At 39.6% G+C, this 18,657-nt stretch overlaps 2 protein-coding genes across 3 annotated transcripts; both read left to right on the forward strand.

Annotated features, from left to right (window-relative positions):
• The first annotated feature begins 731 nt into the window (after window positions 1-731).
• Window positions 732-5,401, forward strand: cdx4 (caudal type homeobox 4). Its single transcript, XM_054792949.1, is given in 4 exon segments — window positions 732-1,173; window positions 3,687-3,832; window positions 4,891-5,020; window positions 5,023-5,401. Coding segments are annotated over 4 exon segments (891 nt in total). The 3' UTR covers window positions 5,196-5,401.
• Window positions 5,402-6,965: 1,564 nt separating this feature from the next.
• Window positions 6,966-13,586, forward strand: chic1 (cysteine-rich hydrophobic domain 1). Of its 2 annotated transcripts, XM_054792950.1 has the most exons (6): window positions 6,966-7,118; window positions 8,351-8,405; window positions 9,782-9,937; window positions 10,033-10,089; window positions 11,231-11,290; window positions 12,331-13,586. In XM_054792950.1, the coding sequence occupies exons 1-6, from the start codon at window positions 6,994-6,996 to the stop codon at window positions 12,379-12,381; spliced, it is 504 nt and encodes a 167-aa protein (XP_054648925.1). In that variant the 5' UTR covers window positions 6,966-6,993; the 3' UTR covers window positions 12,382-13,586. The 2 variants fall into 2 exon arrangements, with proteins under 2 accessions (XP_054648925.1, XP_054648926.1); XM_054792951.1 differs by lacking the exons at window positions 11,231-11,290; window positions 12,331-13,586 and adding an exon at window positions 10,431-11,223.
• Window positions 13,587-18,657: the final 5,071 nt, after the last annotated feature.

Consider the following 18,657-nt stretch of genomic DNA (forward strand, 5'->3'; position numbering starts at 1 on the left):
ATGTATTAATAATCATATTAACAAGTGATGTACTCATAATCATATTAACAAGTGATGTATTAATAATCATATTAATAAGTGATGTACTCATAATCATATTAACAAGTGATGTATTAATAATCATATTAACAAGTGATGTATTAATAATGATATTAATAAGTGATGTATTAATAACCACATTAATAAGTGAGGATAAATGAAATAACTTGTATTGTTTGTGAATTTCACTACTTTTGAAAATGGACACGTGAGGTGATTTGCACAAAGTGTTTGGCATCGCATCGGTATTGCCGATACCAGACTGAATTTCCCTCGGTATCAGATCTGAAAGGAACTGAGTGGTATCGCACATGTATGCTCTGTCCCCTCCTCTCGAACCCGTCCCCACTACTGTAGGCCCACCGTACCGTCACCTGATGAGGGGGGAGGGGGGTGTCGCGCATGGTAGGAAGAGTGATGGGGTGGATGGGTTGGGGGGGTTGGGGGGGGGGGCACTTTCATTCGGATGCAAATCTCCGTCAGAGTTGACGTCAAGGAAGGGAAGAGTATACCTTTAGCATCTTGTCAACATCTCCACATCATGTGAGACCTCCACCAAGGCTGGAAGACCCGGACTATACGAACTCGCCTTCAGGATTGATTTTGGACTCTTTTTTTTTTAAGCATGTCACCTGAGAATTAACACTTTTATTGCCAAATCCTCCCTTGCAGCGTGCAGCGCGAGCCAAGCCATGTATGTGGGATACCTACTGGATAAAGAGACCGGCATGTATCACCAAGGCCCAGTCAGAAGATCCAGCATCAATCTACCCCCTCAGAACTTCGTCTCCACGCCCCAGTACCCCGACTTTAGCGGATACCATCATGTCCCCAACATGGACTCTCACGCGCAGTCTGCAGGGAGCTGGGGGCCCTCGTCGTACGGAGCCCCCCGGGAGGACTGGGGCGCCTACAGCCTCGGACCCCCAAACGCTCTCCCCACGCCCATGAACAACTCGTCCCCCGCACAGGTGCCCTACTGCTCGCCCGAGTACACCCACATGCACCCGCCGGCCTCGGCGGTGCTGCAGCCGCCGCCGCCGGACAACGTCAGCGGGGCGCAGCTCTCCCCCGACCGGGAAAGACGCAACTCCTACCAGTGGATGAGTAAAACCGCGCAGTCGTCCTCCACAGGTGGGTGCTGCTGCTTTTAAATAATAATAATAATAATAATGATAAAAATAATGATAATAACGATGTGTGCTGCGTGGAAAGTTCATTTCCTGGTGAAATAATAACCGAAATCCTTCACCTGAAAGTCATTCAAAGACTGGATTTTGCACCTTTTTTTTACACCGTTTTCAAGCAGTAGAAACTTGTTTTTTTTTAACTCCAAGACAATGATACACCATTTTTGTTTAAACCACATTTTAGCAAATATTTGTTATTATTTATTAAGCATTTGCCAAACAAACATGATGCTTTAACAGGGAAAACAAGCACATTGGCCTCCTTAAAGTGGCAGCTGCAGAAAGGATCATTTGTCTTTTAAAAGTACAAGTACGGTGTATTTATTCTTCTTTCAATTGAGAAGAATTTGGAAAACGAAAAAAAACAAAAATGTCCATATATATATATAAATATATATATATATACATTTTTATATAGACAAAAATGTGTTTAAAAAAGCCCAGTAAATATGTAAAAATATGCCAATAAAAAAAATTCTAGTTTATATCGAATTTTTATATCTCATTCAAAAAGGTGTCAAAATATCCCAAAATATCCCCCATGTGATTAATGCAGCACATCTCATTTTCAAACGAAGAAAAATGTCAAACTATTTAAAAAACATATCTTATTTTTTAAATCCATCATGTGTTTAATATAGTATGTCATTTTTAAATGAGGACAAACGTGTAAAAATAGAAAAAATTCCCTTTTGATTACTACTTTATGTGTCAAAATATCCCCAAAATTCCCTTAAAAAATCCCCCATGTGATTAATGCAGCATATCTCATTTTTAAATGGAGAAAAAAAAGTATAAAAATATGCCAAATTTTCTTTTTAAAAAATCCATCATGTATCTCATTTTTAAATGAAGAAAATGAGTACAAATATTCCTAATTTTATTTTGATATGTGATTAACGCTGTATTTTTCATTTTTAAATGAATAAAAATGTGTAAGACTACAAAAAAACATTTTGTAATTCCTTGTGATTAAGAGAAAATGTTACATTTTTAAATGAAGAAAAAAAAATAAATCCCAAATTTCCTCTAAAAAAAGCCTCCCATATGAGTAATACTGTACATCTTATTTTTAAATGAAGAAAAATGTGTCAAAATATCCCCAAAACAATTTTTTTTTAAAATCCATCATGTGATTAATACAGCACATGTCATTTTTAAATGGAGGAAATGGATTAAAAATATCTCTAATTTTCTTTTTGAAAATTCCCTCACGTGATTGATACTGTATATCTCATTTTTAAATGAACAAAATGTGTAAAAATAGCAGCTATTTTCTTTTAATTCCTCGTGTTAAAAAAAAATATAGCCCATTTTTAATAATAAAAAAATCATTTAAAAAAAACAGAAATCCAAAATTTTCTTGGAAAAAAAATCCCTCATACAGTATACCTCATTTTTAAATTAAGAATAAATTGTAAAAAAAAAAAAATAATCTTTGTAAAAACCTTTGTGTGAATCATGCAGTAAATTTATTTTTTAAATGAAGAAAACATTGGAAATATATATATTTTTAAAAATAACTCCATCATACAGTGTATTTCATTTTGAAATGTAGAAAAGCGTATAAATAATGCAAACATTTCTTTTGTTTGTAGTGTATGATTGTTATTGCGGTGGTGTGCACGAGTGAGCATCGAAGGCGAGTCCATCCACACTCTTTCAACTGGCGGGAAGTCCAAACGCATTTGCTTTTATATTCACCAAACAAACCAGCACCCTATCGATCCACGTGGTGGCACATAATCATCATAATAATCATAATCATAATAACCATGTGTGTAATATTAAGAGCGACTCCATCACGGCTCCTCCTCGTGTGGCTGTGCGCGTGGGAACGTGGAGCCAATGAAGTGTCTTCGTGGACGGGAGGTGTGATGAAGCGGCGCCAGGCCACTTGTCATGTTAATAATGACTTCCCTGCAGACTGGCCAGACTGGGGGACTTCTTGTTTGTTTGCTGTGTGTGTGCGTGCGTGTGTGCGTGCCAGCCGTCATATCCAAGCTGCTTTCAACACATCCTCACTTTGATATGCACCGTCTCTTCCTCTCTCTCTCAAAAAAGTGAGGCTTTTCACAACTCTCGTGCACCAAACACTAAATATACTGCATCTATACTCTATGTATCTATACTGTATCTATGCTGTATCTATGCTGTGTGGAATGCACCTTCAAGCGTGCAGCCACATTGTGGACGCCCCCCCCCAATCTTATCTCGGCCGTGTTTCTTTTGCAATCTGCAAAGCCAAGCATTGAAATTCACGTGTACAGCGGCTGACATCATCAAAGAAGCCATTTGCGTACGAGGAGACTTAAAGCCAAGAGATGTGGATTTGGGCCGCAGCTCGTAAAGATGCTGCTTGCAGATAGGCCGGTCGAGGCATGCAGTCCAACCACCTGGCTGGCTGCCTCGCTCCCGCAAGAAATCATCTCCCTCTCTCTTGTCGTTCCTGCGCAGGGAAAACAAGAACGAAGGAGAAATACCGGGTCGTCTACACAGACCACCAGAGGCTGGAGCTGGAGAAGGAGTTTCACTTCAACAGATACATCACCATCAGGAGGAAAGCTGAGCTGGCTGTCAACCTGGGGCTCTCAGAGAGACAGGTTGGTGCAAACATACAACTTTAGCAGGCCAACAGCCATAAAAGGAGCACACTCAACTTTGGCTGCTTGTTGAAAATGGCACAAACATGTAAGAATAGCTGCAAACCAATCTTTCATCTTCACATGCATTTGCAAGAATCTATTTGGAAATCACATCAATTATACACAACGTAGCAGCACAAAATGCTAGAAAACACATAAAAATGCAAGGTGGAGCAGAAAAAATCTATTGAAAAACCACAGTTGTGCAAAGAAGAGCAGCAAAAAATGTTCAAAATCACACAACTGTGTTGCAGAAATGTTACAAAACACATGAATAGGCAAGGAGTAGCAGCAAAAATCTATTCAAATCACAAATATGCAAAGAATAGCAGCAAAAATGTACAAACCACATAAATATGAAAGTAGTAGCAGCAAAAATCTATTTAAAAATCACAAATGTGCAAGGACAGCTGCAAAAATATGACAAATCACATGAATATGTACCAAAAATGTTACAAATCACATAAATATGCAAGGTGTCGCAGAAAAAATGTATTAAAAAATGACAAATGTGCAAAGAATAGCAGCAAAACATGTTACAAATCACATACATTTGCAAGGTGTCGCAGAAAAAATGTATTAAAAAATGACAAATGTGCAAAGAATAGCAGCAAAACATGTTACAAATCACATAAATGTACCAAAAACTGTTCCAAATTGCAGAAATATGCAAGGAATAGTAGCAAAAAAAAGATTGAAACAATGACAAATATGTAATGAACACAAAGAAAGCCAAATAAAAAGGTGTTGTATTAATATTGTCAGTGTTCAGAGTGATTGCATGTGTAAATATTCATATGACAGACATCTTGCAAGTAAAACTGTGTTTTTGGTGCCAGTTTAATATCATTTTTTTGGATTTCTTCTTTTATTCCCCCCCCCGATGGGTATTTAATGAATATTCCTTGAATAGTTCCTTTGATCCATGTATCCTTTTAATCAAATGATTTGAGTTCCCCCCCCCCCCCCCCCCCCCCCCGCAACTGTGTTGACTGTTCTGTAAAAACTGATTTCAGGTGAAGATCTGGTTCCAGAACCGCCGCGCTAAGGAGAGGAAGCTGATCAAGAAGAAGATGGGTCAGTCGGACGGCAGCGGGGGCTCCGTGCACAGCGACCCGGGCTCGGTGAGCCCCCTGGCGATGCCGGGGTCCCTGAGTCCCTGCACGGACATCCACGGTGGTCTGTACCCCCCGCAGGGCATGAACACGTTGCCGTCCATCAGGAATATACAGCCAGTGACTGTCACTCAGTGATGACACGGGTCACCTTCGTGGACCCACGGAACCAAACGGAGCACTCCGACACGCTGCAGGACACTTGACGAGCATGCAGGCAACCAGAGCACCCAGTCTGGGCCCCCACACTCCCTCCCAGCGGCTACACCTTGGGATTTATTATTATTATTACTGCTGGAGCTTCTATCTTCACATAACGGCCTTTTATAGAATAGTTGGAATAACATTGGGGGGGGGAGGTTGCTGGAAAAATACTGAAAAAAGCTTGAAATTCTTTGTGACTTAATAAGATATAAATATTGGGGGGGGGTTCTATGTGATGTGTGAATTGTTTTTTCCTACTGCACATTCAGTCAAGTGTAATGTTTGATGTTCACAATGTAAATAAATAGCTTTTTCTTTTTGCAGTCCACCTTCACTTCTTCCATTTGTTTCATGTTTGCTCACTGTTTTTCTTAACGCCGCAACTTTTCATCACAAATTCTATCATGACAGTTTCCTTTCATTCGTAGAACAAATACTCCCTTTGAAATATTACACTGAGTTCATAAATGGTCATTTCAACATAGAAAAGAAAAGGACAAATATAGCAGGCAACCTCGTGGGGTCCACTCCACATTTTAAAATACGCAAGCAGTAGCAGCAAAAATCTATTTCAAAATCACAAATGTGCAAGGACAGCTGCAGAAAATGCTACAAAATATGAGCACCAATGTTACAAATCACAAAAATATGTTGCAAAAATGGTACAAATCACAAAAATATGCAGCAAAAATGTTACAAATCACAAAAATATGTAGATTTTTTTGAATCACAAAAATATGGTGCAAAAATGTTACAAATCACATAAATATGCAAGGATCAATTTAAAAATCACAAATGTGCAAAAAAATAGCAGCAAAAAATGTTAAAAATCACATGAATATGTCGCAAAAATGTTTAAAAAAATCACATAAATATGCAAGAAATAGCAAAAAATCTATTTAAAAATCACAAATGTGCAAGGAATAGCAGCAAAAAAGGTTACAAATCAACACAAATATGCCAGAAGTAGAAAAAAAATCAGAAATGTACAGGGAATAGCAGTATAAAAATGTTAAAAATCACATGAATATGTAGCAAAAATGTTACAAATCACATCAATGTGTAACAAAAATGTTACACCCCACAGATGATACGAATATGGAAGGCGTAGCAGCAAAAATATATTAAAAAATAGCAGACATGCAAGGAATAGCTGTGCAAAAATGTTACAAATGACTTAAACATGCAGCAGGCTAGCAAAGTTAACAAATTGATCTTATTTGGCCCAAGTGTCTATTCAAATCTATACTGTGATAACAGGTTGTAGGCCTAGTATGACACATACGCACCAACTCCAATGCAATCAATACAATTAGAGCCCACATAAATCAGTTTTATGATGATATTTAGGAAATATTCATCATTGTTAACGGATTTGCTGGGTCAAGGAGGTCAAACAACTCACTTCCCTGACAGATTATTTATGAGCTAGTTATTCTAACAACATGACAGCCTGGATCAGCCTGATTAAGACCCATAATGTTCATTTCAATCCAGTTTATGCTCTCGTATATACTCCATTTTAAAGACAATTCTTTTCCTTTAATGTTTATTTCCAAGTTTTTTTAAGTTATATTGAATATGTCAGTTTACTTATCCCTATAAACTTTGCAACTTTTAAATAATAGTATAGTCAAAAAGTCAATAAATACGTCTAAACTAATGTGCTACTACAGGGAAATTCATTATTTGGCATTTTTCATGAACTTAACTCGGCCTCTGCGTGCTCGCTCCCTTTGATGCTTGACGTGCGCAGCCCCGCGAGTGACGTCATGAGCGCCTCGCTGCCCACCAGCCAACATGGCGGACTTTGATACCATTTATGAGTTAGAGGATGACGACGACGAACGCGTAGTCATCGAGGAACACTTATCCAGATACTTCCCGGAGCCTGTGGTGATGCGCGGGGCCGGCCACATCACAGTGTAAGCGGACTGCGTGTTTTTGTTGTGCGTCACACGCCGTCTCGTCGTAGCTTGTTGTGGTGTCTTCCATTGCTACCCTGCTAGCATGCTAACCAACGAGCGAACTGACGCGTCCGGTAAAAGCAGCAGGAATGAGCGCGTTGTCACTCTGCGTGTTGTTACGACATTAAGGTAACGTCGACTGCACTTTGCGTCACCTTGGCAATCTTTATGGTAGCCCGCTTCTCGCTGTGGCTCGTGAACGAGTTAGCAACTCGGCTCATAAACACGTCACCAACAGCAAATGTAAACATGTACGGCTCAGACGCCACGACGAGAGCACATTACAGGAGAATTTAACGTGTTATATTACCTCATAAACTTAATAGTCATCAGTGTTGATTTGCATGGAGGAAGCAGCACTCCCATGTTATTGTTCGAAGTGTGCTAAATGTAAACACTTAGCACGTGCCATTGCACCCATATGGAATACAAGCTCACCTTAAAAGTATGTATTTCATTACACAACAATGTACACACTTCGTTGGAAGGACTCTTTGTTATATTTAATTGCATACTAGAACACGTTTTATGCCTCAAAAGTCGAAGTTGTGCCAAATACTTCCCCTTCTTAGCTTTTTGGGGAAAAAAGTGTTTTTTTGTGGGAAAGGGGTTCTGATCATATGGTAATAAAGCCACGTACAAAGAGACATTGACAAACATAAATGGTCTCTACAGCAGGGGGTGTCCGAAGTGTGGCGTTTTTCTTGTTATGATCCCACGGTGTTTTGAAACCAAATGAAAGCCGGCCCGCCATGGAACATTTCAGAGGAGGAATAGGGCATCACCAAAAAAATGACAAATAACGAAATGTCACAAGTTATTATGCGAAGTAACTTTACTGTAAAACTGTACTGTATACAGTAAAATTACTGTATCTTAACTTTTACCGTGTTTAATAAACAAAAAAAAGTGTCATTGTTAATAAAAGTAAATTGTACATCCTGCTTAATCAGAACAGCAATCAGGTTTACTGCCAGGCATGCAGTAGTTCACACAATGCCAAGAAAGTTGTGGTGGTGGTTTAGTGCAACAATCAGAAAGTATAAGATGCTTTATTCCTTAGCATTGCTAGCATGCAAACATTAGCAAAATAGTAAAAAAAAAAAAAAAGCCGAAATGGACAAAAAAGCAGCAGTACACTTCTTGAGTGTATTTGTGATATTATTTGTTTGGTGTTTTTGTCTGTCCAGGTTTGGGCTGAGCAACCGCTTTGATACAGAGTTCCCCTCCGTTCTCACGGGAAAGGTAGGTGATGATTTCCACGTTAGTACTTCATGTCTGCTAACTTCCAACGGAGAGGAATCCCACAATGAAAGCAGCCGTCATTCTTTTGTCCAGTTGGGGGCCTTTAAAGTACTTCCCCAAAGCGGGACCTATTCAAATGTCCCAAGCGGTGAGGCAAACGCTCGGCCGTGCACCCTCTGTCAATGAGTAAGCCGTCTGCAGGGCCTAGGCCGGTCGCGGCGGTGGAGGGGTCGGACTCCGGGTGATAAAATAATGCCCGGGACAAGAAAGGGCGGCTTCCTGGGTCAGACGCAGGAAGACAAAAAAGGGCTGCAGGGGCAGGAGCAATGCTGAGGGAAGTGGGGGGCAATAAACACGACCTCCAGTATTGTGATCCAGGCTGACGCGTGATGGATGAGCTCACAGTTATGATGATTGAAGGGTGCACATCAGGCCCCCATGGCCTTTATTCCTCAGCCCTTTGCCTTGTTTGCAAAGAGACCTTTGCATCCTGTCATAAAACATTACGACCCTTTTATGGCGTACAGACTCGGCCAGGAATGAGCATCTATTCAGTCAGCCGCCTTTCACCAGCGTTGCTGCTGCCGCGGCCGCAGCCAACAGGCGTGATGCTTATCTTCCTGGTTGGCCTTTTCAGTTCAGGCCGCAACAGCTACGCCTTTTTTACATGCTCAGGAAAAAGGCTGCTTTTTGATGTACAGCATTTCTTCATAGAAGTTGTCTTCTCAGAATATTATGACTTTATTCCCATTATATTATATATTCCTATAATATTGTAACTGTATTCCCATTATATTATATATTCCTATAATATTATAACTATTCCCATTATATTATATATTCCTATAATATTATAACTATTCCCATTATATTATATATTCCTATAATATTATAACTTTATTCCCATTATATTATAACTTTTCCTCCTCCCTATTTTTCCAAAAACAACAACTTTATTTTGTTTTGTTTGCTTCTCATAATATTACACCACTTTTTTCTTTTAATATTTCAACTTTATGGTCCTGAAATGATGTTATTTTTTTCTCATATTATAACAATATATATTTTTTAAAAAGTCTTTTCTTGTTTTTTTTTAAAGTTATCTTGTTAAATTATATTTAATTTTATTTTTTTTATATTTTGGCAGCCACGGTTCCGTCAGACTACCCCAGGGCTGCTGTGTCTACAGATGTAGATTACCACCACCAGCGTGTGGCTGAGGAGTGAATGAATGAAGAATGGCTTCACTTCATTGTGAAGTGCTTTGGGTGCCTTGAAAAGCGCGATATCGAGTCTAATCCATTCTATTTTCAGGATGTGCCTGAGGCTGAAGATGTGATTTGTGTGAAAGTGAAGTTCTCCTGTTGGTCTCCCAGGTGGCGCCGGAGGAGTTCCGCACCAGCGTGGGCCGTGTCAACGCCTGCCTGAAGAAGAACTTGCCGGTGAACGTCAAGTGGCTCCTGTGCGGCTGCTTGTGCTGCTGTTGCACGGCCGGGTGCAGCCTGTGGCCCGTCATCTGCCTCAACAAGCGGGTAAGAAGCGCCGGCGAGGGCGTAGCGAACCCAAAAAAGCGTCGTCTAGCGAGCCGCTGGGTGTGTAACTCCTGTTCCCTGCACTCGTCCTGCAGACAAGACGCTCCATTCACAAGCTGCTGGAGTGGGAGAATAACAGATTGTACCACAAGGTAACACACGACACCTGTCTACCTGTGTGCGTGTGCGTGTGCGTGTGCGTGTGCGTGTGCGGGCTAATGAGGTTTAATCTGTTTGGTAAACTTAGAAGAGCTGCGACACGAGTTCACGAGTTGAGGTCAGCTGTCAGAATTTGCTTTTGTTTCCCAGCTTGTTAAAAGGAAACTCTGCAGGCTGTCTGGACACACTTTGACCTCTGACACGCCACACAGACCCCCGCCCCCCTATATATATATATATATATATGTGTGTGTGTGTGTGTGTGTGTGTGTGTTCTATTCATATAGTCCTCGCTCTCTGTCATCAGCTGTTATGTCTTTTTCATTTCAAACAGAACGAGAGGATCTGAAATTGCGTGTGAACGTGTGGGCTGAATGAAGGGGGCTGAATGACCCCCCCCAACTTTTTTGTCTTGAATATTTCAACTTCATGCTGCTAAAATGATGTTGTTTTTCCTCATAACACGACAAGACTATTGCCATAAAAGTGCACATGAGCTGTTTTCCCCATTTCAGCTGTTTTATTTCTATTTCAACGTTGTTCTGGTAAATGTTCTTGTCATAATATGAGGACTTCATTCCCATCATCTTAACTTTATTATTCGTTTCTCATAATATTCACTATATTTCATCATAAAATACCAGCAATTTAGTTAGTTTTTAGAGGCAAGATATCAGTATGATATCCTTTTTCTTTCATGACATTTGATCAGTGATATTTTTCGGTGTGAACATGACCCGTGTCCACTGATTGGCTGGCATCCGTCACATGGTTGCACCTACTTTTTAAAAAAAAACATCTTTTTTTTTCTTCAGTAGTTCATCTTTTATTTCAAATGTAACTATTTAGCATGATTTTATTAGATGCACGACATCAGTAAGAAAATCAACATCTCAACATCCTACGAGAATGCTGTGTTTCTTCGTAGTATCACACGCGTACACTCATTGAATTGATACTTCTTTGTTGGACGTGTCTCTTTGTCTCTGCATATTTGGATGTGACTCTTTTCAAATTACACCTGTTTTTGCTTTTTCTTTTCATTTTTTGCTGTATTGATATTTTCATCTTGGTGTGTGCGTGTGTGTGTGCGTGTGCGTGCGCGTGCGTGTGCGTGCGTGTGCGTGTGTTTAGCTGGGCCTGCACTGGAAGCTGAGCAAAAGAAAGTGTGAGAGCAGCAACATGATGGAATATGTAAGTACATCTTCAGCATGCGATGAAAATACGCACCATCGTCATCATCATCATCATCATTCTTAGTATTATTTATTTGTAACAGATGCATGTCCTCTTAGCCATCATCTTACTTTCCCACAAGCTAATTTTCCAAAAATGCCAACTTGATTTCGTTTAGTTTAGTTTAGTCATGTTATTAGCACTAAAAAGAGTGTTTTTGTCTTGAATGTTTCAACCTTTTGCTGCTAAAATGATGTTTTTTTCCTCATAACACAACAAGATTATTTTCTTGAAATTGCTACTTTTTAAAGTTTTTATTTCTTTTAATATTTTGACTTTATTGTAAAATTATGGCTGTTTTTTTATTTCTGCCTTTTTTTTTACTATATAAATTTTCTTCAAACTTTTAAACTTTCAATCTGATTTTCCTCCTTTTTGTTTTGTTTCTCATAAGAGTACCGGTTTTAAAAAACATTTCAACTTTCTGCTACTAAAATGACCTTATTTTTCTGCTTCTTTTGGGGTATTTTTCATAATCTGACTGCTTCATTTTTCAAAATGACAACTTCGTTCTGTTTCTCATAATATTAACGATATTCATGAATAAAATGCCAGCATTTTCATTGGTTTTGTATTATAAATAAATAAGATTTTATAAGATATATTTCAAACGATATATTCATACATTTTCATAAATAATTAGTTTTTAGATGCAAAATAGTGTAATATCCTTTTCTTTCATGATATTTGATCAATGATCTTTTTCGGTGTGAACATTACTGATTGGCTGGGATCAGTCACATGGTTCCACCTACTTAAAAAACCGTCAATATTTCAACTTTTATTTCAGTGTTTTTTCTTGGTCAAATAGAACTTTACTTTGGAAGATTTTGGCTTTATTCTTGAAAAAAATCACACCAACTTTTTTTTCTTCCATTTTGGCTGCTTTTTTTGTGTTTTGTTTTTTCCCCAACAGTTTGTGTTTTGTGTCCCATAGTGAGCGAAGTGGGGCGTGCGGGATGCTAATAATGCTTTGTCGTGTGTCGTGTCCCCTGCAGGTGATTCTTATAGAATTCTTACCCAAGTATCCCATATTGAGACCCGACTGAGGACCGCGGCCCCCTCCTCTTCTCTTCAGTGCCTTGTGGGAAGGAACTTGCAACACTGTCACTTTTTGCTTGGGAGCGCATTTTGCACATTTTCTCCAGTCCACTCCTCTACCCCCACCCCCCCCAATGCAACCCTCCGCCTTGCGCTTCCACGTCAGAGGAAGAAGCAGCATCAACCTGGACGTCACCTTTTGTGTTTTTCCCTCTTTTATGTGGAAGACACGCTTGAAGTTTGCCCAAAGCGGAAAAGCCAGGGGGTGTCCAAGGTGGGGGCGCTTTGAGGAATTGGGAGAATAAAATGAAAGAGGACCCACGTGAAAATATTACAAAGGAGGTTTGCTGCCGCACTAAAAGGAAAAAAAGGTTTCCTGCATGCGGTTCTTGGTGGTGGAGGAAAAGTTTGGACGCCCCTGGCCAAAACGTCCAATGCTCGTCGTCATCATCATCATCATCATCATCATCATCACCATTACCCTCCCGTCTTTCCTTCCTGTGTAGACTTGACGTGTTGTTCTTGTGAACTCTTATCATCCATGTGCATTGTTTACATCCCGTACTCCACTTAGTAGCTGAGATGAGCTGTACTGCAGTGGGACCTGTTTACCCCCCAAGCCATAAATACAGTATGTACACTGTACAGTACACGCTGTAGTACAGCCTTTCATATGTATGTACACTGTACAGTACACGCTGTAGTACAGCCTTTCATATGTATGTACACTGTACAGTACACGCTGTAGTACAGCCTTTCATATGCCACAGTTGGGCCTGATGGCGCCAGTGTTTTTGCCAATAACTTTGAGCCACGCCCACTAAAGTATTTTTGTGCAAGATTGGAAGCGTGCACGCGCGCTCATTTCACGATTTTTATTTATTTCACCTGTTTTTATTGAGCCCAACAGTGGGATTTGTTAAAGGAGCACATGGTTGCTTTGTTTGAGTCCAGTGTCGCCACATCCGTTTGTACTTCGAGTGCCTCTCCCATACTTCAACCACACCTCCTCCTTTTCCTCCTCCTCCCTTCCTCACTGCTTGTCAATGTTTGTCAAAAAATAAAAAAAAGACCAAATCCCTACAAAGAAATAAACTCATTTGGACTTTTGTCAGCTTGTCTTCCCTTCACTGCTCCTTTTTCCACTCGGCTCCCGTGTGCACCTCATCCGAACCCTGACAGGACGCCATGGAGGGAAAACAACCCAGCAGCCACAATGCCTGGAATAAATAAGTTCATTTAAATCTGATGAAAATGTTCAAAATAGATCTAAAATATAAACACTACATTTCAATATTAAACATAAATGTTAAAAATAATTCTAAAATGTAAAACAAATCTAAATAGTAAATCTAAAATGTAATGGTTAAAATCTTAGATGTAAATATAAATGCTATGTACAAATACATTCAAATATTAAATTTTATTATAAATGTTCCAAATCTTACATGTTTTATGTTAAATCTAAAACTACATGAAATTTAATCAAATATTCATTTAATATTTAAATTTCGTATTTATGGACATCATTTATAAATACAAGTATAAATATAGATTAAATATTTAATATTTAGATTTCATATTTAAACAGCATTTACAAATACACTAAGTCCCCAACTTACGAACACAACTGGTTCCAGACGACCGTTCTTAAGTGGAATTGTTCTTAAGTAGGGTAAAAGGTAATATTAGCAATGATATAGGTACTACATGTACGTGTATACATATACAGTATATGTGTATGTATGTACATATGAGTTTGGGTGCAGTAGTAATATTAAACCAGGATAATTCATGAAAAAAACAATAATAAAAGTGATATAATAATACGTAATGATAAATGTTATTTACCTTTGAAGAGGAGTGGTCCAGCATACGTCGTTGTGGAGGAGTTGGAGGAGGAGATATTGAAAAAAAGGACAAATGGTGGTGGTGGTTAGACTCTTCTAAAAGAGGTAGTGTTCTGTGGGTGGTGTAGAATTAAGCAGGCCTATTAACTCTTCATAAACTTTAATCACACGCTCCGTCAGGGTTGTATCATTTATCTTTCCATTTAGCTTTACACTGTATCTCCCCAGTCTAACTCTTCCTCTGTTGGTCCCATTAGCAGTGTCACAGCGCCCTCTACTGGTCAAGCATGTACAGTAGCAGTAGAAATACTGATTGAGTGACTGCAAGGCAAAATAAAATAAAATATAGACCAGTCGGCTTGCGTTTGTATCCGCGAATGTTTGCTAGTCGGATGTTCGTAAGTTGGGTTCATAAGTAGGTGTAGCATTCCTTTCTATGTTGCTATGTGACATCAAAGTTCTGCTAAATGCTTCAAATGAGCAAAATACTGCAAGTATTCTAAGTTATCACCTGCCACTATACGCTCACAGCATGGATAGAAAACCATTAAACCTTGTTGGAGCTTTTTGGAGGTGTTTTAATGGGCGGAATGGGTGTACTGTATGTCCCATTACATGCATCAATTAGCTGCCTCTTTTGACCTGTTTTTATATCTTCAGAATGCACAGAAAAGAGAAAGACGTGTGGTCATGTTTCACATAAGGATTGTGGATGACGGGCAAAACTGTAAAGAAAGTCCACTTTTCCTTTCATTTTCACGAGGCGGCCTGCAATTACTCCACATTACATGCCGTTAAACGTCAAGCAGGTGACGAAGTAGTCAACTCTTTTTTCTTATGTGGACTTTCCGTGCTGACTTTTACGATCCTTTGTTTGACTCCTTTCATGTCGTCTGCCAGCAAACCCCCACCGGCATTTACTATCTGCTTCCAAAATGTCAGTAAACCGGATTAGAAAAGTCCAACGGTTCACATTTCCAGGTAGATAGCAGCGACCGGGGGTGTCTGCACACCTCATGGGACCAGACGAGACACGGGATCGGATGATGTGAACATTCATTTCATTATGCTGATATTTTATTAGAATTTATTATACATGCTATTTTATAAATGGAATTCATTTCAAGAAAAGTAGAAAGAAAAAGTACAATGCCTCCCTCCACAGAGAATGTATGGCGGACAAGAGGGCTCACTCCGTTCATGCCGTTGTCCTATGGAACAAAGTGCTGAAACCTGGCATATGATGCATGTCATTTTTGTCCACTAGGGGTCAGACTGTCCAACACATTGGACACCTCATTACCAGACCAGCTAAGAAATAAATACTCGCCACATTTCCAGGAAATGTGCAGGGCTCTACCATAACTCACCTTGTGGGTAAGTTTAAAGTGTGTGCCGCGTGTACGTTAAAGATCCACTTCATGAATGACCCATGACTGCCCTGGTTTTATAAAAAATATATATTTTAAAGTGAAACTGAGCAAGATTTGAGTCTTCCTCTTTAGTTTGTACTTACTGTACCCTTCCAAGTCAAATGTCTGATTCGAGTGGTCTTATTTCGTGCAACGCATGCACACGTTTTCTTTCCCATTTCTTTGATCAAATTCATGAGCAAATTCATGTAAAAAGCAGACTAGACATGTAAATACATGCACTCATCTTTCAAAGATGACTGGCAATTTGAAAAAAAATTACTTGACTTGAATAAAAATACTTAAAAACAATAAATACAAATAATGATGACTGGAAAATGTCTTCTGCACACACACACACACACACACACACACAAATGCTAGTCAAAGATCCTCTATGACAGGAGCACTTTACTGTTTTTAGGACTTATATATATATATATATATATATATATATATGTGTGTGTGTGTGTGTATATATATATATATATATATATGTGTGTGTGTGTGTATATATATATATATATAAATATATATACACACACATATATATATATACATATATACACATACATATATATATATATATATATATATATATATATATATACACACACACACACATATATATACATATACATATATATATACAGACCCTTTCCATAAAATTTGAATGTCATGGAAAAGTTGTTTAATTTCCATAATTCCATTCAAAAAGTTAAATTTTCATAGATTAAAGATTCAGGGCCCACAATTTAAACCATTTCAAGTGTTTATTTGTTTATTTTTACATAATTTGGGCTTCCAGTTCATTAAACCCACGGAAACAGGAATTCGAAAATTAGAATACTGTGAAGAAATCAGCCCAAATTTTGCAGGGCATGAATGTTCTAAACTGAGTGTCACACACTAATCATCTACTAAACTCAAATCACCTGCACAGGCTTCCCCAGGTGTCATTAAATTGCTTCAGTTTGGTTCAATTGTCTCAGTTGGGTTCAATATGGGGAAGACTGCAGACATGACAACTGGCCAGAAGACCATCATTGATACCCTCCATAGGATGGGTAAGCCACAAAAGTTCATAGCTAAGGAGGCTGGTTGTTCACAGAGTGCTGTGTCCAAGCATATCAATGGAAAGTCTAGAGGAAGGGCAAAATGTGGCAGGAGAAGATGCACCAGCAAAAGAGATGACCGTGGGCTTCAGCGGATTATCAAACAGGGAAGATTCAAGAATCTGGCAGAGATCCAGAAAGAGTGGAATGAGGCATTCAGACGCATCCGGGAGATGGGCTACAACTGTCGGGTTCCTCGGGTCAAGCCACTTCTGAACCTGAGCCAACGTAGGAAGCGTCTCCACTGGGCCAAGGAGAAGAAGGACTGGACTGTTGGCCAGTGGTCCAAGGTCCTCTTTTCCGATGAAAGTAAAGGGTGCCTTTCCTTTGGGAATCAAGGTCCAAGGGTTTGGAGAAAGATGGGTGAGGAACAGAACCCAAGTTGCCTGAGGTCCAGTGTGAAATATCCACAGTCCGTCATGATTTGGGGTGCAATGTCCGGTGCAGGTGTTGGTAAACTCTGCTTTCTTAAATCCAAGGTCACCGCAACAGTCTACCAGAATGTTTTAGAGGACTTCATGATTCCTTCTGCTGAGGATCTGTATGGAGATGCAGATTTCATCTTCCAGCAGGACCTGGCCCCTGCCCATACCGCCAGAAGCACCAAACCCTGGTTTGATGCCCATGCCATCACAGTGCTTGACTGGCCAGCCAACTCACCGGACCTAAACCCCATTGAGAATCTATGGGGTATTCTCAAGAGGAAAATGAGGGGCACCAGACCCAACAACAAAGAAGAGCTGACAGCAAGCATCAAGGAAATCTGGGCTTCCATAACTCCCAGGCAATGCCACAGGCTGATTGCTTCAATGCCACGTGGCATCGAGGCAGTGATTAAGGCAAAGGGATTCCCAACCAAGTATTGAAGATTGACATATCGTTTTGAAAGTACCATATTTTGATTGATTTGATGTGATCCTAATTTCTTTCTTTTTTTTCCTGCAAAAACTGAGAAGTAAATGGTGATTTCTTCACAGTATTCTAATTTTTTGAATTCTTGGTTTTGTGCGTTTTTTGAGCTGGAAGCCCAAATTACGTAAAAATAAACAAACACTTGAAATCGTTTAAATTGTGGGCCATGAATCTATAATCTATGAAAGTTTAACTTTTTGAATGGAATTATGGAAATTAAACAACTTTTCCATGATATTCTAATTTTATGGAAAGTGTGTGTGTGTGTGTGTGTGTGTGTGTATATATATATATATATATATATATACACACTGCTCAAAAAAATGACAGGAACACTTGGAAAACACATCAGATCTAAACTGGGAGAAAAATGATGTTGAATATGTTTCCTGATAATAAGTGGGTGATGTATTAGTAACAAAATGATGCCACATCATTTGATAGAAATGAAAATGATCACCCTATAGAGGGGGGAAATCAAAGACACCCCAAAAATGAAATTGAAAAAATGATGCAGCACACTGGTCCATTTAGCTAAAATGTCATTGTAGCAACTCAAAATGATTCTCAGTAGTTTGTGTGGCCCCCACGTGCTTGTACGCATGCCTGACAACGTGGGGGCATGCTCCTAATGAGACTACGGATGGTGTCCTGGGGGATCTCCTCCCAGATCTGGACCAGGGCATCCATGAGCTCCTGGACAGTCTGAGGAGCAACCTGGCGGCGCCGGAGGGACCTAAACATAATGTCCCAGAGGTGTTCTATTGAGTTTAGGTCAGGTGAACGTGGGGGCCAGTCAATGGTATCAATTCCTTCATCCTCCAGGAACTACCTGCATACACTAGCCACATGAGGTCGGGCATTGTCGTGGACCAGGAGGAACCCAGGTCCCAGTGCACCAGTGTAGGTTCTGACAATGGGTCCAAGGATTTCATCCCGACACCTAATAGCAGTCAGGGTGCCATTATCTAACCTGTAGAGGTCTGTACGTCCTT

This window comes from Dunckerocampus dactyliophorus, chromosome 11, assembly GCF_027744805.1.
Source record: "Dunckerocampus dactyliophorus isolate RoL2022-P2 chromosome 11, RoL_Ddac_1.1, whole genome shotgun sequence".
NCBI lineage: Eukaryota > Metazoa > Chordata > Actinopteri > Syngnathiformes > Syngnathidae > Dunckerocampus > Dunckerocampus dactyliophorus.

Excerpts from the sequence above, each read along its gene's own strand:
- chic1 (XM_054792950.1), top strand. The coding sequence starts at position 6,994 with ATGGCGGACTTTGATACCATTTATGAGTTAGAGGATGACGACGACGAA. Across the intron at positions 8,406-9,781 it reads CCTCCGTTCTCACGGGAAAG|GTGGCGCCGGAGGAGTTCCG; the intron begins GTAGGTGATGAT and ends TTGGTCTCCCAG. Across the intron at positions 9,938-10,032 it reads TCATCTGCCTCAACAAGCGG|ACAAGACGCTCCATTCACAA; the intron begins GTAAGAAGCGCC and ends CTCGTCCTGCAG.